Source organism: Neovison vison, chromosome X (assembly GCF_020171115.1).
Source record: "Neovison vison isolate M4711 chromosome X, ASM_NN_V1, whole genome shotgun sequence".
Classification (NCBI taxonomy): domain Eukaryota; kingdom Metazoa; phylum Chordata; class Mammalia; order Carnivora; family Mustelidae; genus Neogale; species Neogale vison.
This window is the reverse complement of record NC_058105.1, coordinates 59,764,243-59,788,181: the sequence shown is the minus strand read 5'-3', so window position 1 is coordinate 59,788,181 and position 23,939 is coordinate 59,764,243. Positions and strand designations below refer to the sequence as shown.

The following is a 23,939-nucleotide window of genomic DNA, read 5'->3' as shown; positions in this document are numbered from 1 at the left end:
CTTGCTCTCTCTTTATCTCTGTGTGTCAAATAAATAAATAAAAATTTTTAAAAAATAAATAAAAATTCTCTATTAATCTATACTTTTTTTGTAATTTTAATTACTATGAGTCTTTTTGTGGACTGCCCCCAATAAGTTTTATACCCCCTTTTCTCTCTTCTCCTTCTGGGATCCCTATAATGCAAATTTTATTTTAGCTGATGATGATGATGTTTCTTAATAGTTTTATTATAGCTGATGATGTTACCTTAATAATTTTTTTTCTCTCTGTCTCCTGTTTTGCTTGATTGCTTTGTCATTACTCTTACAAGTCACTGATCTACTGCTTACTTTTATCTGTGATGTATTGCATCTTGTGTGTTTATAATTTCAGTTATTGAGTACTTCATCTCTGATTGGTTCCTTTTATGTTTTCTTTCTCTGTGTTGAGGGTATCATTGAGGTGTCCTCAATTCTTTACTCAAATACAGTGATTATCTTTATGACCATTATTTTAAATTCTTCTATCAGTGATAGAGGGAGAACGACAGAGAATCTGAAGCACACTCCTACTGAGTACAAACCTTATCCCCAGACCTTGAGGGAAATCATGACTTGAGCCGAAACTAAAAATCAGATGTTTAACCAACTGAGTCACACAGGCACCCCACCTAGGAGAGTTTTAAAATACAGACTTCATTAAGCCACACCCAGAAATTCTGCTTCAAGGGTCTAAGAGCATTTGTAAGGCATGTTCACATTTATTTTTATTTTTGATGTTCACATCTAGTTAAGAACAACTGGATTAGATTTTTTTTAAACTAATGTATCCAAAATGTTTCCTAAGTAAGTTGGTAGTAATTTAATGTATCTTTAGCCATTTGTATGTCTTTGGAGAAAAAAATAAGTGATGAGTATGGACTAGGCTTTATGCTGGATACTAGAGCTTTACTTAGGAAATGAACATAGATTTGACACAAATATAAATACAAGTTAAATTAAGTAGTTACTCATAAAAATAAAAAGTTACATTTACTAACTTGATAATTAAAATCAGTTAAAAAATAAAGTTCCAAGATATATGTGTATATGAGTACAATCTCAGAATTACCAATGGTCACAACTCATTGTCCCTGAAAACTAGTAATGATGTAAAATTTTTAAAGCAAAATACACCATATCCTCAGTAAACATCATGATTATTGCCTAATTCAATGGGTACTTTTTGAATGGAAAATATTATACAGTAATTTTTCCTATGTGTAGAAACAATTAAAAATCCATATCAACACTTATCTGTGACCTTTTCAGATATCATTATATGTTTTAAGTTCTGAGAACATTAAAAAGTTGTTGTGTTTCATTTTTTTCAAAACTTATTTAGTATGTGTAGAAAATAAGTGAGTTTCTACTTGTTTAGACACTTTCATTAGAGGATGAGGGAGCTGGTTTGATTTATTCTATAAAAATTTAATTAATTTTAGATTTTGTCAAATTTGTGTTTTTATTGTAGCTTTTGATCCGTGGTTTATTTTTCTTTAAGTTTCTGGTGAAAAATATACCTTTTTAAAAATAATTTCACTTAGGGTTGGGGAACTGTGTGTGATTTATAAGTAGACATTCTTAAAAAATGGACCAGGTCAGTGAATGCATAACATTTCTCAAAGTGTTGGTTGCAGCCCAAGATGGAGATATAGGAACACCCTGAACTCACCTCCTCCATGGAAAACACCAAATTACACTTATTTATAGAACAATTACTCCTGAAGAAAAACTAAGGGCTGATTGGGTGATGGGCACTTGATATCATAAGCACTGGGTGTTATAGGCAACTGATGAATTACTAAATTTTACCCCTGAAAATAATAATACTTTAATACTGTATGTTAACTAAACTGAATTTTTTTAAAGATTTTATTTATTTATTTGACAGATAGAGATCACAAGTAGGCAGAGAGGCAGGCAGAAAGGCAGGCAGAGAGAGAGGAGGAAGCAGGCTCCCTCCCGAGCAGAGAGCCCAATGCGGGGCTCGATTCCAGAGCCCTGAGATCATGGCCTGAGCCGAAGGCAGAGACTTAACCCACTGAGCCACCCAGGTGCCCCAACTAAACTGAATTTAAATTTTAAAAAGGGACACCTGGATGGCTCAGTTGGTTAAGCTGCTGCCTTCAGCTCAAGTTATGATCCCAGGGTCCTGGGATCAAGTCCCACATCAGGCTCCTTGCTCAGCGGGGAGTCTGCTTCTCTCTCTGCCTCTGCCTGCTTGTGTGCACTCTCTCTCTCTCTCTCTCTGACAAATAAATAAAATCTTTAAAAAAAATCAGCAGTATCTGGAGCTGCTAAAAAAAAAAGAAATAAAGAAAGTAAGTGAGCAACCAGTATATAAAAGTGACTACACTAGAACTCCACCAAATGGCAAAGGAGCTGCAGGAATGTTCTCCAAGTCAGAGGGACTAGAGAACAACACAGTTTATTTTTGCACTCCACCTTAAAAGCCCATACCAAGGAAGGGTCCAGACTCCATAACTAGTTGGTGTGGTTGACACAACAAGCTTGTAACTTCAGTGAGCTCAGGGTTCACAAGCTCACACCACTTTTAGTTGAGCCGGGGCACAAGAAAAATGCTGCTGTTTAAAAGGGTCCACAGAAGCTGTGGAAATGTTCTCCCACCCCCACATTAAACTCCCAGACTGGAATAAAGTCCATTCCCACACAGTGAGCTTACAATCTCAGCTGGTTCAGTGTATACAAGCCAACACAGCCCTAGTCATGCTGGGGCATGGCAAATCAGCCACATTTTTTTTTTGTCCTGTTTTCTTTTTGTTCTTTTTTGTATTCTTCAAAATTTTTATTTTTTTCTTTTACTATTTTTTTCTTTCTTTAGAAGCTGCAGTTCAAATGGGCAACTATAATAGAAAAAAGTTAGCCTGAGAATGCTGCCAAATGGTAGGAGAGCTGTTGGAATGCTTTCCAGATGGTAGGGATGAACATGCATAATCTAAACTCTTCCTTTACTTTGAAAGCACAGACCAGTGCAGTCTGAGCACCCAAACTGGTCTGCCACTTCAATGAGTCCTGGGTCTCAGCAGCAGATCAGCAGATATAGAAGAATATATCAATGATCTGGAAGGCAGGGCAATGTAAAATACTCAAACTAAAGGACCAGAAGAGAAAGAAAAATGTAATTTGAGAATAGGTTAAAGTAACTCTTAGGCAACATCAAGGAAATAAATTCTCACCTTATAGAAACCCCAGAAGAAGAAGAGAGAGAAAAGGATAGGAAAAAAGTATTTGAAGAAATACTGAAACATTCCCTAATACAGGGAAGGAAATAGACACCCAATCCAAGAAACACTGAGAATTCCACACAAGATGACCCCAAAAATGTCCACACCCATGACAAAATAATTAAAATGTCAAAAGTTAAAGATAGAGAACCTTAAAACAGTAAGAGAGAAGCGAAAAGTTACCGACAAGGGAAAACACAAGGCTTCAGCAGAATCTTTGCAGGCCTAGAAGAAATGCAATGACATATTCAAAAGGCTGAGAGGAAATACCTACAACCAAGGATATTCTACCTGACAAGATTATTCAGATTTGATGGAGAGATAAAGAATTTCCACAAAAATTAAAGGGTTTATCACAAATAAACCAGTTATATTAAAAAAATGATAAAGGGACTTTAAAGTGAAAAAAAAGTGACCCTAATTAGACATAAGAAAATTACTAATAAAAACATAAAAAAAGACTTGAGTATATATATTTGTATATAAATAATATATAAATTATTATTATATATATGACCATGTACATATATATAAAACATGGAAGAAGGAGTAAAAAAGAAGGGAAAAGAGAAAAATAAATTAGTTTTTAAAAGTCTTTGAACTTAAATAACAACAAAATTAATATAGATTGCTATTTACATAGGATTTTTTATATGAACCTCATAACAAACACAAACCCAAAACCTATGATAGATATATAAAAAACAAAGAGAATGGAAGACAAATGTGAGACTATAAATACTAGGAATAAAAAAGAAAGAAAACAAGAGAAGAAGAAAGGAAAAAAGAAGAATTGCAAAAAGAACCAGAAAACAATTAACAAAATGAAAATAAGTACATGTCAAGAATTACTTTAAAATTAAATGACTTAAATTATTTAATCAAAGACATAGGATGGTGGAATGGATAAAAATAAACCTAACATCTATATATGCTGCTGACAAGAGACAGACTTCAGACCTATAGATAAAGAGACTGAATGTGAAGGGATTAAAAAAACACACATACTAAGCAAATGGAAACAAAAGACAAGGTAGTGATACAGAAATCAGAAAAAATAGACTTTATTTATTTGCTTATTGAAAAATAGACTTTAAAACAAAGACTGTTTACAAGAGACAAAAGGAAAACTTTAAATAATGATACTCCAACAGAAGGCTACAACAATTATAAAATCTACAGACCCAACAGTGAAGGACCTAAATACATAAAATAAATATTAACAAAAATAAAAGGAAAAATTGATGACAATGCATTATAGTAAGATACTTTACACCCCACTTATATCAATGGATGATCACCTGGGCAGAAAATCAACAAAGAAATAATGTCTTTGAATGACACATTGGGCAAGATCATCATAAGAGGTATATACAGAACATTCCATCCAAAAACAATAGAATATCCATTATTTTCAAGTGTGCATGGAATGTTCTCCAGAGTGGGTCGCATGTTAGGACACAAAACAAGCCTCAATAAATATAAGAAGATTGAAATAATACCATGCATCTTTTCCAATCACAACAGCATGAAACTAGAAATCTATCACAAGAGAAAAGACTAGAATAGACAACAAACATGGAGATTAAACAACATGACACTAAAGAACCAATAAGTTAAACAGTCAAGGAAGAAATAAAAAGTAAGTAAATGGAGAAAAATGAAAATGAAAACACATAATCTGTGGGACACAGTAAAATCACTTCTAAGTAGGAAATATATTGGGATACAGACCTATCTAAACAAACAAGAAAAGGTTCACATAAACAGTTAAACCTTACATATAAAGGAGCTAGGAAAACAAACAAACAAAAATCCCAAGGTGAGTAAAAGGAAGGAAATAACAATGGTCAGAGGAACTAAATAGCATAGAAACTAAAAAGAAAAAAAAAGAAAATGAAAAAAATTAATGAAACCAAGGCCTGTTTCTTTAAAAGGATAAACAAAATTGATAAATCCTTAGCCAGACTCATCAAGAAAAGAGAGAGAGAGAGAGAGAGAGAAAGTACCCAAATAAATAAAATAAGAAATGAGAGAGAAGTAGCAAGTGACACAAGAGAAATTAAAGAATTATAATTGAATACTATAAAAATTTAAGTATCAACAAATTAGACAATGTAGAAGACATGGAAAAATTCCTAGAAACAAACAATCTTTGAAATCTGAATCAGGAAGAAATAGAAAATCTGAACAGACCAATTACTAGTAATGAAGTTGAATCAGTAATCCAAAAAACTGCCAAAAAATAAAAGTCCTGGGCCAGATGGCTTCACAGGTGAATTACACCAAACCTTTGAAGAAGATTTAATACTATTCTCCTCAAAATATTCTAAAAAATAAAAAAAGGAGGAAAACATCTAAATACCTTTTACCAGGAATATTATACAACAGTAGGAAAGGATGAGACCTTGCCATTTTAGACAGCATGGATGGACCTTAAGAGTGTTATGATACATGAAATAAATCAGGCTGGGAAAGTCAAATATCATATAATTTCACTTATAAGTGGAATCTCAAAAAATAAATTCACAAACAAGAAGAAGAATCAGACCTATAAATGCAGGGAACTGATAGTTGACAGTCATCATAGCATGATGATAATAGTTACATTGTTAACAGCAATGTATTGGGACAGGTGAGGGCTACACTTGTGAACATAACATAATGTATAAATTTGTGAAATCGCTATATTGTACAGCTGAAACTAATGTAACATTGTATCAACTACACTAAAAAAATTCTTCAAAGCGTTACAATTGAAGGCTTATAACAATATTTTTATTATTATTATTAGCAATAGTGCAAATTTAAATTACTTTTGTTATATATTTATCAGTGTTTATAGTACAATTGTTTATTTATTACATAAGAGATATATAATATTTTATCATGTTTTAAAATTTATGTTAATTTTTTTATTGAAGTATAGTTGACATACAATATTATATTAGTTCCAGATATAGAACATAGTGATTCAACAATTTTATATATTATGCAGTGCTCACCACAGTTAGTGCAGTTATCTGTCAGCATACATTAATAAATATTCGTTATATTCCCTGTGCTATACATTTCATCCCTGTTACTTATTTTATAATGGAAATTTTATAACTCTTAATCCTCTTTACCTATTTTGGCATCCTGCCACCCTCTTCTCTGGCAACCACCAGCTTGTTCTCTGTACTTAAGAGTCCGTTTTATTTTTGTTTATATATACATTGTTTTTTCTTGATTCCACACATAAATAAAATCATATAGCATTTTTTTTGTTTCTTTATCTGACTTATTTTACTTTGTATAATGCCTTTTAAGCCCATCCATGTTGCTGCAAATGGGAATATTTAATTATTTTTTATGGTTGAGAAATATTTTATATATGTTTATATGTAAATTTTTATATTTACATTCATATATTCATATTGTATTCATATATACATATACTTCTATTCATACATATTTCTCAATATATGTATATATATACATATATATTACATCTTTTTTTTTTTTTAGATTTTATTTATTTGACAGAGACCACAAGTAGGCAGAGAGGCAGACGGGGGGAGGGGGAAGCAGACTCCCTGCTGAGCAGAGAGCCCGATGTGGGGCTCGATCCCAGGACCCTGAGATCACAACCTGAGCTGAAGGCAGAGACTTAACCCATTGAGCCACCCAGGCACCCCTATATTACATCTTTAGCCATTCATCTATGGATGGACAGTTGGGTTGCTTCTGTATCTTAGCTATCATAAATAATGTTGCAGTAAATATAGTGGTTCATAAAGCTTTTTTTTAAAAAAAATATTTTATTTATTTATTTGATAGAGAGAGAGATCACAAGCAGGCAGAGAGGCAGGCAGAGGAAGAGGGAGAAGCAGGATCCCTGCTGAGCAGAGAGCCTGACGTGGGGCTCGATCCCAGGACCCTGGGATCATGACCTGAGCCGAAGGCAGAGGCTTAACCCACTGAGCCACCCAGGCACCCCTCATGTGGCTTTTTAAATTAATGTTTTGTTTTCCTCAAGTAAACACCCAAAAGTGGAATTACTGCATCATTTGGTACTTCTATTTTTAGTTTTTGAAGGAAACTCTATGTTGTTTTCCACAGTAGCTGCAGCAGTTTGCATTCCTACCAACAAAGCACAAATGTTTCCTTTCTCCACATCCTCACAGACACTTATTTTTTTGTTTTTTGATACCAGGCATTCTCACTGGTATATTATATTGTATTGTATTGTATTATATTATATTGTATTATAATCATACCATATCATATTACAAGTAATATTATTGTATCATTGACATACTATTATTATTAGTTATTATTAACTATAGCACAAGTTTAATTGAAGCTTTTTTTTTTAACAGGCAAGAAGTGAACATCAGAACAAATGATAATTCCATACCAAGTAAGATTTGAATCTTTAAAGTACAATATTATTTAGATTGTATTTAAAATTATTTTAGGGACAAATGACTAGTATCTTCAATTCAATGTTATAAAACATAAAGCACACTGATTTTTTCTTAATATTTAAAAGAGCCTATATTTAAAAAAATAAAAGAGCCTATATTATATATAGGCTATATATTATGTGTAGCCTATATATTATATATATATATATATTATGTGTAGCCTATATATTATGTGTATATGTGTATGTGTGTGGGAATGTGTGTGGGAATGTGTGTGTGTTTAAAATATTTCTGACCTTGGTGTGGGTTTGTACTAGCTATTTTATTATTTTTTTTAAGATTTTATTTATTTATTTTACAGAGATCACAAGTAGGCAGAGAGGCAGGCAGTTTGACAAACAGAGATCACAAGTAGGCAGAGAGGCAGGCAGAGATGGAGGCAGAGAGGGAGGAGGAGGCAGGTGCCCTGCTGAGCAGAAGGCCTGATGCGGGACTTGATCCCAGGACCCTGGGATCATGACCTGAGCTGAAGGCAGAGGATTCACCCACTGAGCCACCCAGGCGCCCCCGTACTAGCTATTTTAAAGTAAATAGTTTATTCTTCCTCATTATAAAAACCAACCGTAATTGTGTAAGTTTTCCTTTTGTTTAAAATTCACAATTATAAAACCCAGAGTACAGAAAAAATAGTCAAAATGATGAAAGTGGACATTTCAATTTGTTGAACAGCTACAACTTAGGGAAAGTTCTCCCTGTATATTGAGCTGATATCTGCCTGCACTGATACAACTCTAACCCACTGGACCTAGTCCAATTCTTAGGGAAATAAATAGAATTCTCTAACACTGTGATTAAGAGCATGGACTCTGAGACAAACTATAGGTCTTTGAATCTCAGCTCTTCCACTTTATGATTTTTGGCAAGCAATTTAACTTCTCTCAGTCCTTCACTTTTGTAATTTATAAAATGGAAACAATTATAAATTATATCTAATTCAAAGGGCTGTTTTGATAATTAAATGTGCTTAAAACAGTCTGACAAATAATTAGCAGTATATAAATGTTAGCCGTTTCAGCTATTCTGTTATTACTATTGCTACTACACTTTCATATAATAGTTCTTTAAACATTTGAATGTACTGCCTATGAATGTACTGATCATGAACTAAAATCAGGATTTAGGTTTGTAACCCTGAATTCTGTAGCTTGGATATCATTAAGGTCGAGCACTAAAATAAATTATTATATTTAATCAATAAAGACTTTACTGACTATTTTGTGCTCTGCATTGTGCAACTATAGGGACTATAGGAGACATACTGTCTGCAACATAACCAGAGTGATATAAAGAAAAGCCAAACTAGAGAAGATGATGGAGATATATGAAAGGAAATATCAAATCTTTCTCTATTTTCCATTCCTACTGTTTGTATTATTTCAACCACTATGCTTTAAGTGAAAATTGTGAAAACTAGTTTAATCTAGAAAATAAGGTTTTTTTAACTTTATTTTAAAATAAAGTTTAAAATTTAATTTTAAACTTTAGTGCTAAATGGAGAAATCATCTTTTATTTTCCCTAATTGATATGCAAAAACTATACAGTCCAGAGGGAAAAGCTATCTTTTAAGCTATAACTCATCTTAAATAATATATTTCTTACTCAAGAATATTTCAGTGCTGATTAAAATCAATTAACTGTGAATTATTCATTGTCCTCACTCATTTTAGTCAATGAATCAAGTGGAAAATTATGGAATCAAGATTATTTTACTTTGACATTTCCCAAACCACTCCAGCCAGGTAGAAAAAGAAGATCAAGACCTTCAGGATCACAAATCTCAGTTCCTGTAAGTATTGAAAATGTCATTTTTAACTAAATCTAAGATCATATAATATACAAATATAAATTAAAATATGTAATTTGAATTTTATTTCTTTTTGGAAGCAATTTTTAAATTTATAATTACTGGTACAGATTACCTCCGTCTGTTTCAGATAAATTTTTATTTATTTCACCTTTACTTAATCCTCCTTTTCAAAGGCATTATAAAGTTAGGAGGCTATGTAAGCTACAGAACCTAATGCTGCTGCTAGTGGGATCTCTCAGGAAATATTTACTAGCTGCACAAACATCTAAACTGAATCTTAGAATATGAGCCAATGTTGATGAAGTTTCAGGGCCCCTCCATTTTCTTTAATCTGGCACTCAGGATACTAGATACTGGGACATTCAAGCTTTCTACCTCTTTTATAAAGTGCCATTATATTATTAATAAGGAAAAGGAAAAACTAGCTTACAAAAAGAGAAGATGATGGAGATGTTTGAAAGGAAACATCAAATCTTTCTCTTTTCCCATTCTTACTCTTCATATTATTTTAACTATTATAATTTAAGTGAAGTCTGATATCACCCATGGTAATATCAAAATGTGTTTCAAAAGCATCACCCAAAGCAGAGTTACAGTCAGTGCATTTATTCAGGTGCTGTTCATTACATCTGTAGTGGTCCAGGTTTCCTGCTACTCTTCATTGTCCTCCTTTAATTATATATGACCATTTCATTGACTGGTGATGTCCCTACTAAATAGTTAAAGGACTATAAAAGATAAATGCAAAATTGGTGTATGTTTTCACTTTGAGAACCAGATTGAACCAGATTTGACGGATTTGGGATTGAGACTTAAAAAAATTACATTACTGCTACACAAATTAATAGGATCAGATATTTGTTTAATTTGTGTCCTTGTTTTGGGAAATAGTTCATACCAGGGCTCTCACAGGCTTGATTTCATCAGAGATGTTGAAAGCAGGAGTAAAAATCAAGCTAAGGCTTTAAGCATTCATGACAAACTGCAAGGGAGTCAGCTTATTTCCGAGCTAACTTGGGGATGAAAGGTACCCAATATGTTTTAAAAGATCTCTCCCACTATCAATAGTAACGCACTATCAATGGTAAGGATGGGCCCTTAAATATCATGGATCACTGTGGGCTTGCTCCAATCTCTGTATAAGTCATTGAGAATATCCTAAGGTTTGAAGTCATTTGGTTTCTAACGTGGAGTTATCTCACATATGCAACACACACAGAATGTTGCAACTTTTTTTTTCCATTTTAAGTAGATGGTTAATGAAAAACTAGACAATTTTCATGTTTCACTATTAACAAGATATAACTTATTTTAAAATGTTTATCATTATTCTAAATAATCTTTTCAGGGACATGACAAAAGAAAATTAGAGGAAGTTCAGAAGCCAGCTCATATAAGGATAAGGCATTCTTTAAAAAAAAATTTCCAAAGGCCATCTGTTTACTTAACTGTCAGGAGACAGGCTCCATTCAGAAACCCTTATACTCTTAAAGCCCATTATGAAAATGGAGAACCTAAAAAGTCCAAAGATGACAAAAAAGGAAGAACTTTGCAGAGAAATTCCAAGAAAAACAAAGGCCCACAAGAAAAAACTACAGAATCTAAAATGGTAAATGATGAGAAACCTAAAAGAGGAAATCGAGCAGCTAAAACTCCATCAAAATCATCATATAACAGTGAGCTATCTAAGGATTCAAAGTCCAAATTAGAAATAAATCCAGAATCCATTGATTTTAAGACAGTCTCAATGTATCAAAAAAAAGGTAAGAGAGATTCAAAGAATTCCAAAGAGACAGATAACAAATGCACATGTGCAAAGAAGCATTCTAAGGACTCAAAGAACAATTCTGATGCCAAAGCACATATTTGTTCAAACAATAGTTCAAGTATGGGTTTCATACTGTATTTGGAGGAGTCTGGTGCTGAATCCATGAAATGTGATATGTGGTTAAAGAATGACTCTCAGAATAATTCAAAGAAGACTTCAAAGAAGGACACAAAAAAGGATGCAAAGAAAAGCTCTGATGCTGAATCTGTAGACTCAATGGATGCAAAGAAAGGTTCAAAGAAGGCTAAGAAAGATTCAAAGAAAGGTGACAAGAAAAAGGATGCAAAAAAAGACACAGAGACGACTGATGAAGATTCTACAGACTCAAAGGATGCAAAGAAAGATGCAAAGGCTAAGAAAGATCCAAAGAAAAGTGACAAGAAAAAGAAGGATGCAGTGTCTACTGATGCTGAAAGTGATTCTGAATTGGAGACAAAGAATTGGAAGAAAGATGAAAAGAAGGATAAGAAAGATTCAAAAAAAGAGGACAAGAAAAAGGATGCCAAGAAGGATGTAGTGTCTACTGATGCCGATTCTGAATCTGAATGGTATTCAAAAAAAGGTAAAAAAGATGAAAAAAAGGAAAAGAGAAATTCAAAGAAAGATGACAAAAATAAGTTTGCAATGAAGTCTGAAGAGTCTACTGAAACTGAATCTGACTGGGATAAATATCTGAAGGATAAATATGATTCAAAGAAGACTAAGAAAGACTCAAAGAAAGATTCCCAAAAACAAGATGCAAAGAAGGTCATAGAGTCTACTGATGCAGAATCTGATGAATTTTCCAGGAAACACTCAAAGAAGCCCGAGACATTAAAAAGTTCAGATGCTGAATCTGAAGAGTCAGTGTATAAACTTGGGGCTAAAAAGAGACTTGCTAACGAATCAGATACTGCATCTACAGATTCAAAGAAGGAAAAATTGGAACTAAAGAGAGAATCCAAAATGTCATTCAAAAAGACTACATTCAAAGAAAAAGGGAAAAAAACAGGTATAGGTAGAGTCCCTCCATCAAGAGAAAGACCACCACTACCTCCTTGTGAGCCTTTGTTACCATCACCCAAGATCAAACGTCTCTGTCAGAGCAAGATGCCTGCTGCTCCTCTAAAACCAAGATATGCTCCTTTGGTATGTTTACTGTGTTTTATTTTAGAAAAAAAATGGACTAAAATGAAAAATATTTTAAAGGGTTGAATTTATATTTTCCTTAAGAGTAGTTCACTTTTACTCAAATATTTATAAGTTAAGGACTAATGGATAAGAAAGAATACTTCAAAAGGACTCAAAAGAGTTGGAAAATAAATGTCAAAAAGTTAAGAATATTTAGACTGTAACAGAGAACTGGCTTGCATCTAAGAAAACATTTAAAATTATTTGTAAAGAGAATACAATTACAAGAGTGGTTACATGTTCTTAAGAAGGAATAAAAAATGAAAATTGGTTAAAACTTCTATAGGGGCAGATTTTAAGGAAATAGAAAGACATTTCCTAAGCAGTTGATAAATATAGTAAAAACTCAACCAAAAGCCAGACACGGCACAGTAAAAACATAACATGTGTGGATTCAAATATGCAAATCAAATAATTTAATCTGTATCTGAATTAAATTTATTTATAAGTCATCATTCTTACTGATAATCAGGGAAATAAATTAACTTGCCAAGGATAACTAGATCCCTTTCGTCTCTTTCAGGTTAATTTGCTCTCTTTGGGAGTAAATGCTCTGTAAATTTAGTTTCTTTTCTTTTCTCCAGATCTTTTCTTTCATCCCCCTTCTTCCAAAATCTGGCTCTAAGGGGAATAAGTAGACATATCAGTTTGAATGTAGGGTCTCGTGTTCCCCATGTTCTCCACCCTTGCAGGCTCTCTCTGACCTTGAGAAATAATTCATTTGCATGGTTTCTGGGTCCTCTGCTTTTACAGTGTTTATTGTCAATTCTCAGCATGACAGGACTGATGCCCAATGTTCTGCTAAATTCAGAGCTTCCATAGATACTGCTGAGTCTTAACCTTGAGCTTCTTGTGTAAATTAAATTCCTCCCTTCCTCCACGTCCTCCCTGTTCTCCTATGCTTGTTTTCTCTCAAGGGGCTTCTACTTCCTCTTCTAGTCTCATGAAGATCTCTCTTTACTTTTTATTCCAAGTTTTTTTTCTATCCTTGGTTTATAATAAAAGTTTATGTATATATCTCTATTTTTCTCTTCATATATTTTCCTGTTTTTATTTAGATACCTTTTTTTTTTCACTTCTGTTGGAAAGTCTGGACTTTAAGTCTGTTTTTCTCCAAGCAGACTCAAAAAGTCAGTTTTGAAGACTCAAAGCTGATTAATGACTTCTTTGTTAAATGCTAAGTTTTACAGGCTGAATCAACGGGCGAGTGACCATTTGGGCAACAATATTTACAAGAAATGAGAATATATTGGTGGATAAATTTTAAGGCAAATGAAAAGAAAGACCCGCATGTAGCTGGATCCTTTTCCCTGAGAAGTGTTTATGAAAAATAAGTAAAATACAAGAAAACAAGTTGGGGACACAGATTTATTTTAATTGTAAAAGAAAACATTTCATGGTATGTTATGGGCTTGTATACATCCAGATTAAGTCTCTTTAATTAGCTTCCATAAGCATAGCTACCATCTCTATCACTTTCCATCTCTATCACTTTACTGAAAGTGCTTTTTTCAAGATTTACCTAATACCTTCTCATAACTGCATCCATTGATTTCTCCTCTCTCATCTGATTCTACAATCCAACATCATTTAAAATAATCTCTCTCTCTTTCTAAAAATATGTACTTTACTTGATTTCTAGGACTCTACTAGCCTGTTTCCTTCCTACTTACTGGTAGTTTTTGTCACCTTTATTTTATCCCCCTCTTCTTCATGTTTGACTTTGTTCCTGACCTTTTCTATCTATAGCCCTCTCTTGGTAAATCCATCTAATCCAATGGCTTTAAATACCATCTATGTTTTGCCTATGGTCTTTCCATTGAAATACAAGTTCTTATATTAACCAACTACTTGAAATTTTCAGTGTGAATTCTATTAGGCATCTCAAAATTAACATAACAACTCTCAACCTATTCCAAAATCTATACCTCCCCAGTCTTTTCTATCTTAGTAAATAGTGCTACCATCCACCCACTTGATCTTTTAAAACCTGGATATCATCTGTGATTCCATTCATTTCCTCATCCCCTACATATGATCAGTCAGTAAAACTTCTCTACCTTACATCCAAAATATATCCTATATCAGTCCAGGTCTCTGCATCTTAACTACTACTACTTAAATAGTTTCAATCAGTATCTTTCCTGAAATACTGTAAGAGTGCCTAAATAGTCTTGCTATCTCTATTCTCTCCTGCTTCAAACACTCCAGTAGTTTCCCATTACATTCAGAATAAAGCTCAAACTTCCTACCTTGGTTTTCAATGCCAACATTATCTAGGCCCTACCTATTTCCACTCTTATTCTGTATTTTTTCATATTTCTTATATAATTTAGCCAAACTAGCATGAATTTTTGTTTGTTTTTTGTCTTTTTGTTTCTCATATGCACCAAGATTGATTGATTGATATTTTTGCCAAAGCATTATGCTGTTTCCTCTGCTTGGAATGTTCCTCTGCATTATGGGTGACTAAACATTCTCATCATTCACTATTTTGGCTAAATGTTATCTCTTCATAGAAGCCTTCCCTGATTACCATATCCTATGTTATCTCCTTCCCCAACAAGTGTCCTGTCAGTCTCCTAACCTTGAACCCTATTTATCTATCTTCATATATAGCATCTTTATCTAAAACTACATATTTATTCATTTATTTATTAATTATATTCACAGTGAGAATTTAAGCTGCAAATAGGCAGTGAGTCTTATTTGGTTTTTTTCATTCCTGTATTGACAGTTCCAAAAACAGCACATGGAATATACTTGGTTGGTTATGAATATGGTCTCTTTAAAGAGCTGCAAGTCATATGACACTAATGGACTTTCTGACATCTGTTTTTCCAAGCAGTTCTACTCCCACAAAATGAACAAAAACAAAGCATATTAAAAGGGAGTTATGAGCCACAAAAGGGAACAATGCACTGTAAGTGGAAGTCTCAAAAAGATACTTTTTTTTTTCAGTTCTGTCTGGGGAATTTATGAGCAAACTGTGTTAATGGGTCTTAGGTCTCTTTTAGTAAGTAAGGCCTGAAAGAACCATAGTCTTACCCTTCTTGAATCTCAATGATTCTTATAGCAGAATCATAAGGCTAATGCCATGTTTTAGGGTCACCTCTGTTTATACTCCTGGATTAAAAGAATTCACTTTTGAAATTATGTTAGTAAGTCATGCCATGATTCAGAACCTTGAATTTTAAAAAAAATAATATAAGTATAATTAATACACAGGGTTATATTAGTTCCAGATATACAATATGACTTAAAAATTCTATATATTTCTCATTAATCATCAAGATAAGTGTACTCTTAATTCCCCTCACTTATTTCTCCCATGCCCCCACTTCCTCTCTGAAAACTACCAGCTTATTCTCTATATTTAAGGGTCTGTTTTGTCGATTTTTTTCTGTTTCTTTTTAAAATTTCACATATGAGTGAAACATACAGTATTTGTGTTTCTCTGATTGACTTATTTCATTTAACATTATGTGCTCTAGATCCATCCTTGTTACAAACAGGAAAAATTCATTTCTTTTTTATGGCTGAATACTATTCCATTGTACAAATATACCAGCTCTTTTTTATTCATTCTTCAATCAAAGGACACTTGGGATGATACCATATCTCCAATAATGTAAACAATGCTGCAGTAAACATTGAGGTACATATATCCCTTAAATTAGTGTTTTTTCCTTGGTGGATTATGGTAATTATATTTTTAATTTTTTGAGAAATATCACTATTGTTTTCCATGGCAGATGCAACAATTCACATTCCTACACACAGGGCACAAAGATTCATTTTTCTCCATATCATCACTTCACCATTTTTTATTTCTTATCTTTTTTATTTTAGGCATTCTGACAGGCATGCAATGATATCTCACTATTGATTTGCATTTCCCCTATGATTAGTGATGTTGAGCATGGTTATATGTTTCTTTTTACCATCTATAAGTTGTGCTTGAAAAATATGTATGTCTTCTGCCCATTTTTAATTGCATTTTTTTATGTTGAGTTGTATAAGTTGTTTACATATTTTGCATATTAATGCTTTTTCAGATATAAGATTTGAAATATCTTCCTTCATTTGGCAGGGTATATTTTTTGTTGATGTTTCCCTTCATTGTGTAAAAATTTTGCATTTTGTTATAGTACCAGTAATTTATTTCCTTTAATTTTTTTATTATGTTATGTTAGTCACCATAGAGTATATCATTAGTTTTTGATGTAGTGCTCCATGTTTCATTGTTTGCATATGACACCCAGTGCTCCATGCAATACATACCCTCTTTAATACCTATCACTGGGCTAGCCCAGTCCCCCATAGCCCCTCCCCTCTAAAACCCTCAGTTTGTTTCCTGGAGTCCATAGTCTCTTATGATTCCTCTACCCCTCTGATTCCCCCACCCTTCATTTTTCCCTTCTTTCTCCTAATGTCCTCCATGCTATTCCTTATGTTCCACAAATCGGTGAAACCATAAAATAATTGTATTTCTCTGCTTGACTTATTTCACTTAACCTAATATACTCCAGTTCAATCCTTGTGACACAAATTGTGGGTATTCATCCTTTCTGATGACAAAGTAACAGTCCATTGTATATATGGACCATATCTTCTTTATCCATTCATCTGTTGAAGAGCATATTGACTCCATCCACAGTTTGGCTATTGTGGATACCGGAGCTATGAACACTTGGGTGCATGTGCCCCTTCTTTTTTTTTAAGGGTGTTAAAGGAGAATATTCTTTTTTTTCCAATTTATTTATTTTCAGAAAAACAGTATTCATTATTTTTTCACCACACCCAGTGCTCCATGCAAGCCGTGCCCTCTATAATACCCACCACCTGGTACCCCAACCTCCCACCCCACCGCCACTTCAAACCCCTCAGACTGTTTTTCAGAGTCCATAGTCTCTCATAGTTCACCTCCCCTTCCAATTTACCCAAATTCCCTACTCCTCTCTAACGCCCCTTGTCCTCCATGCTATTTGTTATGATCCACAAATAAGTGAAACCATATGATAATTGACTCTCTCTGCTTGACTTATTTCACTCAGCATAATCTCTTCCAGTCCCATCCATGTTGCTACAAAAGTTGGGTATTCATCCTTTCTGATGGAGGCATAATACTCCATCGTGTATATGGACCACATCTTCCTTATCCATTCATCCTTTGAAGGGCATCTTGGTTCTTTCCATACTGTGCCCCTTCTTTTAACTATATCTGTATCATTGGAGTAAATATTCAGTAGTCTAATTGCTGGGTCATAGGGTAGCTCTATTTTTAATTATTTGAGGAACCTCCACATTGTTTTCCCAAGCGGCTGCACCAACTTTCATTCCCACCAACAGTGTAAGAAGGTTTCCCTTTCTCCACAACCTCTCCAACATGTATTATTTCTTGCCTTTTTCATTGTTGTCATTCTAACTGGTGTAAGGTGATATCTCAATATGGTTTTGATTTTAATTTCCCTGATGGCTAATGATGTCGAATATTTTTTCATGTGTCTGTTAGCCATTTGTATTTCTTCTTTGGAGAAGTGTCTGCATGTCTTCTGCCCATTTTTTTACTTAATTATTTGTTTTTGGGGAGTTGAGTTTGAGAAGTTCTTTACAGATCTTGGATACCAGCCCTTTATCTGTAATGTCATTTGCAAATATCTTCTCTCATTTCATGATTACCTCTTTGCTTTGTTGACTGTTTCCTTTGCTGTGCAGAAGCTTTTGACATGTTTGATGTCCCAAAAGTTCATTTTTGCTTCTATTGTCCTTGACCTTTGGAGACATGTCTTGAAAGAAGTTATCTTGGCTAATTAATGTCAAAGAGGTTACTGCCTATGTTCTCCTCTAGGATTTTGACAGATTCCTGTCTCATGCTGAGGTCTTTCATCCATTTACACTATATCTTTGTGTATGGTACAAAGAAATTGTCCATTTTCATTCTTCCATATGTAGCTGTCCAATTTTCCCAGCACTATTTATTGAAGAAACTGTCTTTTTTTCAATTGGATATTTTTTTCCTGATTTGTCGATGATTAATGACCATAAAGTTCAGGGTCCATTTGTGGAGTCTCTATTCTGTTCCATTGGTCTATGTTTTTGTTTTTTGTGAATACCATGCTGTCATGGTGATCACAGCTTTATAATACAGCTTGAATTCAGGCAATGTGATGCCCCCAACTCTGTTTTTCCTTTTCATCATTCCCTTGGCAATTCAAGGTCTTTTCTGGTTCCATACAAATTTTAGAATTTTTTTCTTCCAGCTCTTTGAAAAATGCCAATGGTATTTTAATAATGATGACAGTGAAAGTGCAAATTGCTCTGGGCAAGAGAGACATTTTCTAAACATATAGTGAATTATTAGCCCCAGGGGTACAGATCTGTGAATCACCAGGTTTACACACTCCACAGCACTCACCATAGCACATATCCTCCCCAATGTTCATAACCCCACCACCCTCTCCCTACACCCTTCTCCCCATCCCCCCTCAGTTTGTTTTGTGACATTAAGAGTCTTTTTTGGTTTGTCATCCTCCCGATCCCATCTTGTTTCATTTATTCTTCTCCTACCCCCTTAAACCTCCCCCCATTGATCTCCACTTCCTCATATCAGGGAGATCATATGATAGTTGTCTTTCTCCAATTGACTTATTTTGCTAAGCATAATACCCTCTAGTTCCATCCACATTGTTGCAAATGGCATGATTTCATTTCTTTTGATGGCAGCATAGTATTCATATATATATATATATATATATATATACCACTTCTTCTTTATCCATTCATCTGTTGATGGCCATCTAAGTTCTTTCCATAATTTGACTATTGTGGACATTGCTCTATAAATATTCAGGTGCACGTGCCCCTTCGGATCACTGTTTGTATCTTTAGGGTAAATACCCAGTAGTGCAATTGCTGTGTCATAAGGTAGCTCTATTTTCACCTTTTTGAGGAAACGCCATGCTGTTTTCCAGAGTGGTTGCACCAATTTGCATTCTCACCAACAGCGTAGGAGGGTTCCCCTTTCTCCGCACCCTCACGAGCATCTGTCATTTCCTGACTTGTTAATTTTAGCCATTCTGACTGGTGTGAGGTGGTATCTCATTGTGGTTTTGATTTGTATTTCCCTGATGCCGAGTGATGTGGCACATTTTCTCCTGTGTCTGTTGGCCATCTGGATGTCTTCTTTGCAGAAATGTCTGTTCGTGTCCTCTGCCCATTTCTTGATTGGATTATTTGTTCTTTGGGTGTTGAGTTTGATAAGTTCTTTGTAGATTTTGTATACTAGCCCTTTATCTGATATATCATTTGCAAATATCTTCTCCCATTCTGTCAGTTGTCTTTTGGTTTTGTTAACTGTTTCCTTTGCTGTGAAAAAGCTTTTGATCTTGATGAAGTCCCAGGTTCATTTTTGCCCTTGCTTCCCTTGCCTTTGGCATTGTTCCTAGGAAGACATTGCTGTGGCTGAGGTCGAAGAGGTTGCTGCGTGTGTTCTCCTCAAGGATTTTGATGGATTCCTTTCTCACACTGAGGTCCTTCATTCATTTGTAGTCTATTTTCATATTTGGTATAAGGAAATGGTCCAATTTCACTTTTCTGCATGTGGCCATCCAATTTTCCCAACACCATTTGTTGAAGAGGCTGTCTTTTTTCCATTGGACATTCTTTCCTGCTTTGTCAAAGATGAGTTGACCATAGAGTTGAGGGTCTATTTCTGGGCTTTCTATTCTGTTCCATTAATCTATGTGTCTGCTTTTGTGCCAGTACCATACTGTCTTGATGATGACAGCTTTGTAATAGATCTTGAAGTCTGGAATTATGATGCCACCAACTTTGGCTTTCTTTTTCAATATTCCTTTGGCTATTCGAGGTCTTTTCTGGTTCCATATAAATTTTAGGACTATTTGTTCCATTTCTTTGAAAAAAATGGATGGGATTTTGATAGGGATTGCATTAAATGTATAGATAGATTTAGGTAGCATAGACATTTTCACAATATTTGTTCTTCCAATCCATGAGCATGGAACATTTTTCCATTTCTTTGTGTCTTCCTCAGTTTCTTTCATGAGTACATTATACTTTTCTGAGTATAGATTCTTTCCCTCTTTGGTTAGGTTTATTCCTAGGTATCTTATGGTTTTGGGTGCAATTGTAATTGGGATTGACTCCTTAATTTCTCTTTCTTCTGTCTTGCTGTTGGTGTAAAAAAATGCAACTGATTTGTGTGCATTGATTTTATATCCTGAAACTTTACTGTATTGCGGTAAAAGTTCTAGCAGATTTGGAGTGGAGTCTTTTGTGTTTTCTATATACAGTATCATATCATCTGCGAAGAGTGATAGTTTGACTTCTTCTTTGCCGAATTGGATGCCTTTAATTTCTTTTTGTTGTCTGATTGCTGAGGCTAGGACTTCTAGTGCTATGTTGAGTACCAGTGGTGATAATAGACATCCCTGCCGTGTTCCTGACCTTAGTGGAAAAGCTCTGTTTTTCTCCATTGAGAATGATATTTGCAGTTGGTTTTTCATAGATGGCTTTGATAATATTGAGGTATGTGCCCTCTATCCCTACACTTTGAAGAGTTTTGATCAGGAAGGGATGCTGTACTTCATCAAATACTTTTTCAGCATCTGTTGAGAGTATCATAGGGTTCTTGTTCTTTCTTTAATTAATGTATTGTATCACATTGATTGATTTGCAGATGTTGAACCAACCTTGCAGCCCTGGAATAAATCCCATTTGGTTGTAGTGAATAATCCTTTTAATGTACTGTTGAATCCTATTGGCTAGTATTTTGGTGAGAATTTTTGCGTCTATGTTCATCAACATAGGACATTGGTCTGTAATTCTCCTTCTTGACGGGTCTTTGTCTGGTTTTGGGATCAAGGTGATGCTGGCCTCATAAAATGAGTTTGGAAGTTTTCCTTCCATTTGTATTTTTTGGAACAGTTTCAGGAGAATAGGAATTAGTTCTTCTTTAGGTGTTTAGTAGAATTCCCCTGGGAAACCGTCTGGCCCTGGGCTTTTGTTTGCTTGGAGATTGTTGATGACTATTTCAGTCTTCTTACTGGTTAGGAGTCTGTTCAGGTTTTCTTCCTGGTTCAGTTGTGGTAGTTCATATGTCTCTAGGAATGCATCCATTTTTTCCAGATTGTCAAACTTGTTGGCGTAGAGTTGCTCATAGTACGTTCTTATAATTGTTTGTATTTCTTTGGTGTTAGTTGTGATCTCTCCTCTTTCATTCATGATTTTATTTATTTGGGTCCTTTCTCTTTTCTTTTTGATAAGTCTGGCTAGGGTTTTATCCATCTTATTAATTCTTTCAAAGAACAAGCTCCTAGTTTGGTTGATTTGTTCTATTGATCTTTTTGGTTTCTATTTCATTGATTTCTGCTCTGATCTTTATGATTTCTCTTCTCCTGCTGGGCTTAGGCTTTCCTTGTTGTTCTTTCTCCATCTCCTTTAGGTGTAGGGTTAGGTTGTGTATTTGAGGCCTTTCTTGTTTCTTGAGAAAGGCTTGTGCCACTATATATTTTCCTCTCAGGACTGCCTTTGCTGTGTCCCAGAGATTTTGAACCATTGTGTTTTCATTATCATTTGTTTCCATGAATTTTTTTTTCAATTCTTCTTTAATTTCCTGGTTGACCCATTCATTCTTTAGAAGGATGCTCTTTAGTCTCCATGTATTTGGGTTCTTTCCAAATTTCCTCTTGTTATTGAGTTCTAGTTTCAAAGCACTGTGGTCTGAAAATATGCAGGGAATTATCCCAATCTTTTGATACTGGTTGATACATGATTTATGATGCAGGATGTGATCTATTCTGGAGATTATTCCATGGGCACTAGGGAAGAATGTGTGTTCTGTTGCTTTGGGATGGAATATTCTGAATATATCTGTGATGTCCGTCTGGTCCAGTGTCATTTAAGGCCTTTATTTCCTTGTTGATCTTTTGCTTGGATGATCTGTCCATTTCAGTGAGGGGAGAGTTAAAATTCCCTACTATTATTGTATTATTGTTGATGTGTTTCTTTGATTTTGTTATTAATTGGTTTATATAGTTGGCTGCTCCCACATTAGGGGCTAAGATATTTAAAATTGTTAGATCTTCTTGTTGGACAGACCCTTTGAGTACAATATAGTGCCTTTCCTCATCTCTTACTCTAGTCTTCAGCTTAAAATCTAATTGATCTGATATAAGGATTGCCACCCCAGCTTTCTTTGGATGTCCATTAGCATGGTAAATTGTTCTCCACTCCCTCACTTTAAATCTGGAGGTTTCTTTGGGTCTAAATGAGTTTCTTATAGGCAGCATATTGATGGTTTTTTTAAATATCCATTTTGATACCCTGTGTCTTTTTATTGGGGCATTTAGTCCATTTACATTCAGGGTAATTACTGAGATATATGAATTTAGTGCCATTCTATTGTCTGTAAGGTGACTGTTACTGTATATTGTCTCTGTTCCTTTCTGATCTTCTACTTTTAGGGTCTCTCTTTGCTTAGAGGACCCTTTCAATATTTCCTGTAGAGCTGGTTTGGTGTTTGCAAATTCTTTCAGATTTTATTTGTCCTGGTAGCTTTTTATCTATCCTTCTATTTTCAATAATAATCTAGCTGGATATAGTATTCTTGGTTGCATGTTTTTCTCATTTAGTGCTCTGAATATATCATGCCAGTTTTTTTCTGGCCTGTCAGGTCTCTGTGGGTAAGTCTGCTGCCAATCTAATATTTTTACCATTGAATTTTACAGACTTCTTTTCCCGGGCTGCTTTCAGGATTTTCTCTTTGTCGCTAATACTTGTAAATTTTACTATTAGGTGATGGGGTGTGGACCTATTATTGATTTTGATGGGGATTCTCTGCACCTCCTGGATTTTGATGCTTGTTTCCTTTGCCATATTAGGGAAATTCTCTACAATAATTCTCTCCAATATACCTTCTGCTCTCCTCTTTCTTTCTTCTTCTTCTGGAATCCCAATTATTCTAATGTTGTTTCATCTTATGGTATCACTTCTCTCTCGTATTCTCCCCTCATGGTCCAGTAGTTGTTTGTCTCTCTTTTGCTCAGCTTCTTTATTCTCTGTCATTTGGTCTTTCATATCACTAATTCTTTCTTCTACCTCATTTATCCTAGCAGTAAGAGCCTCCATTTTTTATTGCACCTCATTAGTAGCTTTTTTTAACTTTCAACTTGGTTAGATTTTAGTTCCTTTATTTCTCCAAAAAGGGCTTTTATTTCTCCAGACAATGGTTCTCTAATATCTTCAATGCCTTTTGCAAGCCCAGCTAGAACCTTGAGAATCATCATTCTGAACTCTAGATCTGACATATTACCAATGTCTGTATTGATTAAGTCCCTAGCCTTCGGTACTGCTTCTTGTTCTTCTTTTTTGT

General features: G+C 34.4%; 1 protein-coding gene across 1 annotated transcript; it reads left to right on the top strand.

Moving 5' to 3' along the window:
• Positions 1-864: 864 nt before the first annotated feature.
• CYLC1 (cylicin 1) lies at positions 865-13,182 on the top strand. The gene is made up of 5 exons (XM_044234716.1): positions 865-886; positions 7,636-7,671; positions 9,407-9,525; positions 10,895-12,502; positions 13,129-13,182. Exons 1-5 carry the CDS (start codon positions 865-867, stop codon positions 13,180-13,182), a joined length of 1,839 nt encoding a protein of 612 aa, XP_044090651.1.
• Positions 13,183-23,939: the final 10,757 nt, after the last annotated feature.